Source organism: Muntiacus reevesi, chromosome 3, assembly GCF_963930625.1.
Source record: "Muntiacus reevesi chromosome 3, mMunRee1.1, whole genome shotgun sequence".
NCBI lineage: Eukaryota > Metazoa > Chordata > Mammalia > Artiodactyla > Cervidae > Muntiacus > Muntiacus reevesi.
The window spans coordinates 111,150,051-111,158,747 of NC_089251.1; the positions used below are offsets into that span (position 1 = coordinate 111,150,051).

At 51.9% G+C, this 8,697-nt stretch overlaps 2 protein-coding genes across 6 annotated transcripts in view; both read left to right on the forward strand.

Annotated features, from left to right (window-relative positions):
- Window positions 1-3,029, forward strand: part of DHDDS (dehydrodolichyl diphosphate synthase subunit) — a 33,763-nt gene extending 30,734 nt beyond the window's left edge. The window contains exon 8 of one of the 4 annotated variants that reach the window (XM_065930131.1): window positions 573-3,029. In XM_065930131.1, coding sequence (XP_065786203.1) covers window positions 573-812 — 240 coding nt within the window. In that variant the 3' untranslated portion in view covers window positions 813-3,029. The remainder of the gene's footprint in view (window positions 1-572) is intronic. The other 3 variants (XM_065930132.1, XM_065930129.1, XM_065930130.1) reach the window with 3 other exon arrangements.
- A 967-nt stretch (window positions 3,030-3,996) lies between these two features.
- On the forward strand, window positions 3,997-7,734 carry HMGN2 (high mobility group nucleosomal binding domain 2). 2 transcript variants are annotated; one of them, XM_065930133.1, is made up of 6 exons: window positions 3,998-4,195; window positions 5,238-5,282; window positions 5,486-5,515; window positions 5,843-5,893; window positions 6,289-6,384; window positions 6,868-7,734. In XM_065930133.1, exons 1-6 carry the CDS (start codon window positions 4,181-4,183, stop codon window positions 6,901-6,903), a joined length of 273 nt encoding a protein of 90 aa, XP_065786205.1. In that variant the 5' UTR covers window positions 3,998-4,180; the 3' UTR covers window positions 6,904-7,734. The 2 variants fall into 2 exon arrangements, with proteins under 2 accessions (XP_065786207.1, XP_065786205.1); XM_065930135.1 differs by lacking the exon at window positions 5,486-5,515 and having other exon boundaries at window positions 3,997-4,195.
- The last annotated feature ends 963 nt before the right edge of the window (window positions 7,735-8,697 follow it).

The following is an 8,697-nucleotide window of genomic DNA, read 5'->3' on the forward strand; positions in this document are numbered from 1 at the left end:
CCCTCAGAGTACCTGGGGAACCAAAAGAAATGACCCAATGGATATGCCCCAGGCATGAATAGAACCTTCCTTGCATCAGAGAATAGGCAATAATAACTTGTAAAATTGCTATTTCTATATGAGAGCCTGCTAATTTGCTGGAGGGGTTTTGCATATATTATCTCTAATCCTTAAAACCATTCTTCAAGATAGGCACAATCCCCACTTTACAGATGAAGAAATGAGGTTAGGAGAGGATTTGCCTAAAGCCACAAAGCTAGGTGGTGGGAGAACCAGAAGTCAGACCCACATTTGCTGGTTCCCTTCCAAGTGCACACCTGAGAAGAATTTCAAGAAATGTAGACGCTTCCACCCCAAAGAGACCAACATGGATCCAGAACTGGCAGCAGCCTGCCTATACAACGTGGGCACCACCCATTGCACACCTACTCCCAGATCTTTCCAAATGTGGTCCAGACTCCCCACTGTTCCACTTAACTTGGCCAGTGCTGTGCCCCACCCCCACCTCCTCCATCCCAATTCCACCCAAGCCTAAAGATGATTTCCCCACCCCAATCCCCGCTTTTCTCTAGCAGAAGGCCCGAGACATGTATGCAGAGGAGCGGAAGAGGCAGCAGCTGGAGAGGGACCAGGCTGCAGTGACAGAGCAGCTGCTGCAAGAGGGGCTCCCGGCCAGTGGGGACCCCCAGCTCCGACGGACACGCTTGCACAAACTCTCAGCCAGACGGGAAGAGCGGGTCCAGGGCTTCCTGCAAGCCTTGGAACTCAAGCGGGCTGACTGGCTGGCACATCTGGGCACTGCATCAGCCTGAGTGAGGCTGACCTCCTGCCACTTTGCCCTACCCTTGGCCTCCAGGGCCCCACTCCCCTTTCTTTTCTTGGTGAAAGGCACCTCCCTCCTGATGATGAATTGTGTTCCTTGGCTTAGCAAGGGAGCCCCAGAGCCTCGGTCTGCTGGCCAGATATCTACGGGCGGCTTGGGACAGTGCCGCTGGGAGAGGGACGGGGGTGAGTCTCAAGTACACTGAGCCTAGCTGTGATCACAGTAGGTTTGGGGAGCAGAGGGCCCCAGCTCTTCCATCTTTGCCACCTCTACCTGTACTCCTAGGTGCACTTTGTTTTTCCACCAGCACATCCTTCAACACACAAAATTCGGGGGAAGAGGTCTCCCCCAAACCTTAGCCCTTTACCCATCCATCTTAGCCATCACAAAAAATGTGGCCCCACTATGGATTTGCTGGTAAAGCGCTAATAGGTGGCCAGCGTGATTTAGGCAAAGGGACGGGAGAGACAGAAAATTTGCCCATCTGCTGCTCCGCCCCCTTGGCTCTCCACCTGGGATTTGCTATTGAATCTCTACCCCCTCCCACCACGCCAGGCTGATTGCTCGCTGAAAGGCTCTGCACCCCCAATGGTGCGAGGAAGCCAGGCGGGTGATTACAATCCAATTACCTATTGTCGACTCAGCCCACACAAGCTTTTCTCCTCCTCTTGCAGGGCATGGGGCCAGGCTCAACTCCCCAGTGAGACTGCCCCCTCCATTGCCACAGGGTAACAGAAGAGCTTGTAGGCCCTGGTGAGTCTAATCTAGCACAGGCGGCCTTCCATGGATCACATCAGGACCAAGAGCACAGAAACCAGCCCTTCTCCCAACTGACTGCCTCCTGCCCTCAGCACCTCCGACTCTGCTTCCCACCTCCACAGCTTTGAGGCTTTTCTCAGCTTTTGACCTGGCCCCCTAAGCAGGCCGTGAGATGATTTAGTCTCAGCATGGCAGAGTCTCAGCTTGTGAGGGCCACGGTTGCCCAGCAGGGAGAAGAGGACCAAGGCAAGGGCTGTGTCCTTTCCCTTACCTCTCCCTGGCAGGCCTGGCTGCAGAGCTGCTGAGAGGATTAGTGCCTTTGAAGAGCTGTCTGTGTGAGCAACTCCGTGCTTTTGGTGCCCACAGCAGCAAGCACCAGTGGGTAGTACCAGCCAAACGCTGTGTCTTCCCATTTTGCTTTCTGCAAACTATTTCCCCAGCTCCTCCCTCTAGGGGAGAGCTGGGGTCTTGCAAGCAGTGCTAAGAGCATATTCTTTAAAACCCCTACTTCCTTGTATTCCAGTCGCCTCCCCTTTCTGTGCCTGGATACCTGGCACAAGAGACCCCTTGGCTATCATCCCTGCTCCCAGAATCAGGCATGAATGCCAGACACTGCGATGGAAAAGCCAATCAGTGCACCCTTTGGCAAATCCCTCATACACACCTGGCACTCCCCACTACCAATCCCTGGCACAGGGTTCCCAGAGAGCAGGTGCTGTACATTTTCCAGCTTTACAATGAGGCTGTTGACAGCCTTAATTAGGGAGGCATGAATTATGCGGCTATAACGGTAGAGCCCTACAATTAAGGCGGGAAAGAGGCTGGAGGCAGCAAACGGAATCTGCCCTGTGAGCATGGTGGTTGAGTCCTTTTCTCTCTTCTGGGTACCGCAGAGGTGATTAATGGGCTAGTATCTCTCTGGCCTGAGGTCCTGTGTTCTGGGAGAGGTACACAGGGTGGGGGAGGGGCGAGGAGTGGCTGCCTCGGGAGCCACAGGAGGTGGGGAAAGAAGCTGCGGGATCATGGATTCCCCGAACCGGGCTGCAAGTAGTTGATACGAAGTCACTGTGATTGCTTTCCACCGGTATGATTTGTACAAACCAGCTCAACCCTTGCCTCAAGAAACTCGGTGCGACCTATTTAAATGTCCTCCCACCTGTGAGCCAACCGCCCCCCACCCACACTTGAGGATATTGTGTTGTGTTCTCTTGGGTGTCAAATAGAATTTTTAAAATTCTTTCTTAGAGGTAAAACTTGTTTGCGAACAGTGCAACAGAAGCCCGTGTTTTGCTGCAGCAATTGTCCACCTCCCTCAGGTGCACTCGGCCACTTCCAGGATCCCTGGCTTTGGGGGTGGAGCGGGGGAAAGCCACTGGAAGAGCCCTTTTGCCATCGCAACACCTGTTCCTCTACTTGTTCCCTAATCCCTGGACGCTTTCCTCCACCCTCCTTTTCATCGCGCAAGTGAAAGGAAGCCAGCCTGCCAGTGTGGAAGGAGGGATTTCGCCAGCTGCGTTTGCAGCGCCCAGGCTTGGTGGCCGCGTCGGGTGGGGGCAGCTGAGCTTGATGTCTCCGAAGCGGGTGGAGCTTAGGGGGAGGGGAGTGCTAGTAGGCCGCCTTGGCGGCCACTCTCCATCATCCGGTGGCGGGGTTCTGAGGTCCGGGAATACAAGGACCTAGGGGAGCCCAGCCGCCCGACAGGCTTCAGGGGGCCGCGGGGGGGCTTCGTTGGTATTTGGGGAGGCGGCTGAGCAACGGGTGCTGAAAGGACAGCTCCTACCTGCCCCACTGCGCCCGAAAGGCACCTCTACGCATAAAGTCTCCCCCCTGGATCCCCCACCCCACCTCGAATGGTTCGCCTTCCAGGTGAGGTGCACGAAAGGCTTCCTCTGAGTGGCAGCTTGGAAGAATGCACGTCCGGCTGCGCCAAGCAGGCTTCCCAGCTCTTTCCCCAATTCAGGCGTCAGCCTCGGCCCTGGGAACTGCAGCCCGTGCCTCCAAGCCGCGCGCTTCCTCCCGCCTCCGGCAGAGACGGACAGTGCGGCCAGGCCTAGCAAACCCCTCTTCTGGGGCCCCCAGCGGGAACAGGAAGGAAAGCGGCTGAGATGCGCCCTAAGTGTCGCACGGCTTGGAGAAGTGGGTAGCTCGGTTGCATAAGGTGGAAGGAACTTGGTAGTTTGCAAAAGCCAAGCTCTTGGCGGGAGCCGAAACCCAGAGCCCGCCGACTCACACCACCACCACAACCACCCCCCCCCCCTCCATTTACTGCCTTCGACGCGCGCCTCCCCCACTGCGCCCCCACCCCCTCGGCGCGCCACCGTCTCGCGCGCCCTACCCCCCCATGCCCCCCTCCTCACTCCCTCCAGAGGAGGTGAGTTTAAACCCCGCCCACGTGACCCCAGCTGGGCCAATGAGCGGCGGCGGGAGGTGAAATCCGGTTCTAACCGGTCCGGGGCTCCCAGCGCTATAAAAACTTTATAAACCCCCCGGAGCCCGAGCAGTGTGAAGAAGAGGCGAGAGCGACCCCTGGACCGACTTAAAGCCCGCGCGCCACTGCATCCCCGTGTCCAGCGCCTACGTCCCGCCGCCGCAGCCACCATGCCCAAGAGAAAGGTACGTGGCGCGAGGGCCCCAGGCGCTGGGCCGCCGCCGCCGCCACTGCCACCACCGCCAATGCTGCTCCGCCGCTCTCCTCGGCTTCGGGGCGCGCGAGCCGGCGGCGATGCTGGAGCAGGCTCAGCCGCCCGGTGCAGCGTCTCGAGGCGGTGTCAGGCGGCCCCGGGCTACCCTGCGCGGTTCGTCTGCCCGCGGGCGCCAGAGGCCATATTGGAGGAGCGGCGGCGGCCGCGGCGGGAGGAGCCATGTTGGCGGCTGTTTATCCCGCTCCCCTCGGGCTCGACGTGCCCGCCCCGCGCCCCCCCCTCCCCCCATGGCTAAGCTCTCCCCCCCCCCGCCCCCCTCCAATCCCTTCCCCGCGGGCGGGCAATTCAAACCCGAAAGAGCGGGAAGGCGGCGTTCGGGGTTGGCGGGCGGGGGGAACGCGCTGCCGCCAAAAAACCGCCGCCGTGAGGGGGCGGGACCCTCCCTCCTGGGGGCGGGGCTTCGGTGATGCCCCGCCTCCTTCGCTCACCGCCCACGGCCCCAGCGCACGAGACTCGGCGCCGGTGCGCGCCGCTGCCGCCCACGGGTTACCCCCCCCTTCGGCTGCGTGCGCCTGCCGTCTCCCGCCCTCGACGGCTGCCATGGCAACGGCGCTCGGGCCCCGCCCCCGGAGGGGTTTGTTTGCTCCCTGTGCAGCTGTTGCTTCTGCCTGGCGCGGCGGCGCGGGCCGCACTCGCGCGCCTCGCTCCAGGTTTCCCCGCGCTTCCCCAGGCTGCTTGGGGTCGTACACTCGCCGTCTCTGCGAGATTCGAGCCTGCTCGGGCGTGCAGCTGGACACACAGGATCACTCCTAGAGCTTTCTAAGCACTTGGAGGAGTTGCAGAGGAGCTGGAGATGCTATAAACTGATGTTTTGTGTGTCTTGGGAAAAGTTGTGTACAAGATTCCCATTGATTTCCTCCCCCATCCCCGGGACTTAAGTTTACTGAATCATTAAGAATTGCTTCAGAAGCTGCAGCTTTCTTAGCTTTTGCTTGTTTTTTTTTCTTTTTTAGGCTGAAGGGGATGCTAAAGGAGATAAAGCCAAGGTGAAGGACGAAGTAAGTCTTTCTACTTTTGGAATCTCACAAAGCTTTGGGCTCCTTCAGTGGAGCCCAGACCATATCCTTAGTCCTGAGTTTATCTCTCAGTAAGCTCTCTATAGTCCTTGGAGTCCAGAACAACTTAGCTCAAAAACGTATTTTTAAGTAGTTCGAGTGCCCTATTTGTAACTTTCTTTTTCTTTTCTTTTTTTTTTAAACAGCCACAGAGAAGATCTGCAAGGTTATCTGCTGTAAGTATGTTTGCCTCTAAACTTTCATGTTATTCCCTGAAACTAAAAAGCATTGAAAAACAATTCCCTTTACTTCCTATGAGTTAGTCAGTCTCTTGCCCATTGGAGTTTGCTCGTTCTGAAATTGTGTTGAAATGTAGCCAAAGTGGGACACTTCTGGGTGTTGCTTGAGTGGGTCTCTGAAGATAAATTCTAATCCAAAGCCCACTGCAAACTTTACAAAGTTGGAGAAACTTCTATGCCAGTGATACTGATTTGGTTGTGGGTTGTTTTCTTTGCTCTGTTGTACTAATGTTTTGTGCTTCCCTTCTCTCCCCCAAATATAAGAAACCTGCTCCTCCAAAGCCAGAGCCCAAGCCTAAAAAGGCCCCTGCAAAGGTGAGCAAGATGGTGAGACAAACATTGCCTATAGGATTTATGCAAAAGTCTGAATAGTTTCTCATGTTGCTGACAGGGAGACCTGCTATAAACAACATTCTTTTGGTGACACAAAGTTGAGATTTGACAAAGTTACTAGGGCTGGTCCTTAACCAAAATCTCTGTCTTCGGTCTACAGAAAATTCTGCACTTGAGTATTAAAACACCCAAGTGTTTAAGCTGTCTTATTCTATTATTTTTACTTGAAAGATTTTGTATATTGAAGACCACAGTTTGGTTTTGTCTGTCAATAGGGAAGGCGTTTGTCTTGTATTTGATAAATATGTCCTGTGCAGAGCTTTATCCTAGTGATGCGAAATGAGAAACAGCTTTTTTTTTCTCCCTCCCCTTTTTAGAAGGGAGAGAAGGTACCCAAAGGGAAAAAGGGGAAAGCTGATGCTGGCAAGGATGGGAATAACCCTGCAGAAAATGGAGATGCCAAAACAGACCAGGTACAACTGCTATTTTCACTTTCTTTCAGTTACTGATTCCAAAAGCTTTTGTGGCTTTTTCTTGCATCTGCATCACTCCCAAGTGACCCTTTTAATCAAGAGTTTGCTTATGGGTTTTTCCCCCCTCTGTGAATTTAATCTAGATTCCTGAAGTCTCTGCCATCCAGTATATGGAACTGTGATATGAGAGCCTTGTCATTTCCTTAAGTGTCAAACTCAAGATACACCAGTTTTCAAGCTGGGAATAACCTCAGATCTTGTTGTGCTGATGTGTCCCCTTCCCCAGTTTTACAGGAAGATCCAGAGGGGAAGTGACTTAGTAAAGTTACCTACTAAGTCATTTTAAAAAGAAGTACTGAGTCTCAGTGTCAAAATACCTAAAAGCTGAGCTTGGTTCTGGGAGCAGAGTAGTGCTGTAAATGAGATATGAATTAAGATAGTTTCCAAGTCTACTTACTGTATTCTTCTGTCCTTTTCTTTCAGGCACAGAAAGCTGAAGGTGCTGGAGATGCCAAGTGAAGTGTGTGCATTTTTGATAACTGTGTACTTCTGGTGACTGTACAGTTTGAAATACTATTTTTTATCAAGTTTTATAAAAATGCAGAATTTTGTTTTACTTTTTTTTTTTTTAAGCTATGTTGTTAGCACACAGAACACTTCATTGTTGTTTTTTGGGGGAAGGGCACGTCACTAACAGAATGTCTCCAAAGCTGAATTTACGTGGGGGAAAAATACCTTTCCCGTCTAGTTTTGAGAGACTTCCTCTTGGTTCCCAGGAAGGAGGGATTCCTTGATGTTGACACACATTAGCCACCTTGGCACAAACGCCTTGTGGTGTGGAGAAACTAAAATTTAGTTTTTATGTCCTCTCTCCCTCTCCACCTCAGCATAGACTTGACTCCCCTAAACCCAGAGACCTGTTGGAACCTGAACCCAGCACCCCCCCAAAATTGATGACCAGTATGTCAGGCAATCTGGACTTCCTAGTGTCACCATTGAGATGGCGTCCTTCAAAAGAGCAGCGGTTCCTTTTTTAGACTGTGGCTCCTCAGAGTGGTACTTCTGCCATTTCCATTTCCATTTCCTAAAAGTCAGGGTCGGCTTGTGAAAAGTTGTTAAACAACATGCTAAATGTGAAATGTCAACCCTCACTCTAAACTTTCCCTGTTCAGAGCATCACATGAAGATTTCATTGGGTTTTATAGTGGCTTTCTGATTTTGGTAGTCCATTGAAAAAGGGAGTTTGAAAGTTGTATACTGTTAACGATTGTCTGCCCATGTCCTGCCTGAAATACCATGATTGTTTATGAAAAGTATCTTTAATAAAGCTGGATACAGTTTGGCTTGGAATGCTGCTTTTAATCTTTTCCCAGGAGTGGGGGAGCCTGGTTTCTCCCAAGTCTCTTGGGACAGGATGCATTCTGGTGTGAGGTGTAGAGGCTCCATGTACAGTCGATCTTTATGGTCCATCTATAGAACACAGTGCTACATGGAGCTGGGAAAGATCCCAGGAGCAGACTGGTAGTGAGAGGCTGGGAGCAGAGAAGTGGTTTCTGTACTTGGTTTTACCTGAAGTGTAGTTTTAAATGCGGGTATTTGGTGGGTCTGAGGTTTTGGCCTGGTAGGTGACAGTAAAAGAGCCTTTGCACTTCATTCGGATTTAAGGTCTCTGTAAAGTTAGCAATTGATAGAGAGCAGCTGTGTATTATGTGAGAAGGGAGTGCTTCGGGGTCTACACAGTTTGGCCATAGGATGTGTAAGGCAGATGGCACCCTGCTCTTGAGAAGTGATTGTAAATTTCTTGTCCTTGCTGGTGAAGTATTCTAGCTCCAGAAACAAAGATGTTAATGGGGACTTTACTCATTGCTTTAGCTTGAAGACCCTTCAGAGAAACGCTTTCCTTTAGGAAAATAGCAAGAACTCATCTGTTAGGAAATCAAACCTTGTAATTGACAGTTGGAATTTGAATTTGCTTTCACAGACCCTATTTCACAGGTCTTACTTGAGGGGAGTTAAAATGTTGGGTTGGCCAAAAATTTGGAAGCGCTTATAGAAAAACAAACTTCTGGCCAGCCCAATAAGTTGAAGGCTAGTTTTTTAAAACACCTTGTCACTTTATCCATTTAGTCAAAAAGGTAGAGCTTTCATACAGGTGTTAAGCTCTTTGTCGGTAACTTTTCTATTTATTATCTCTGACCTTCAGTTTTGAGACAATTGTGTAATCTAAGTGTTAACACCCTTTTTACCAATGGGGAAATAGCTCAGATGAGGAAACTTGTTCAAGGTTATGTGTACATCTAAGGAGTAGCAAAG

Excerpts from the sequence above, each read along its gene's own strand:
- HMGN2 (XM_065930133.1), top strand. Across the intron at positions 5,516-5,842 it reads GATCTGCAAGGTTATCTGCT|AAACCTGCTCCTCCAAAGCC; the intron begins GTAAGTATGTTT and ends CCCAAATATAAG. Across the intron at positions 6,385-6,867 it reads GAGATGCCAAAACAGACCAG|GCACAGAAAGCTGAAGGTGC; the intron begins GTACAACTGCTA and ends CTTTTCTTTCAG.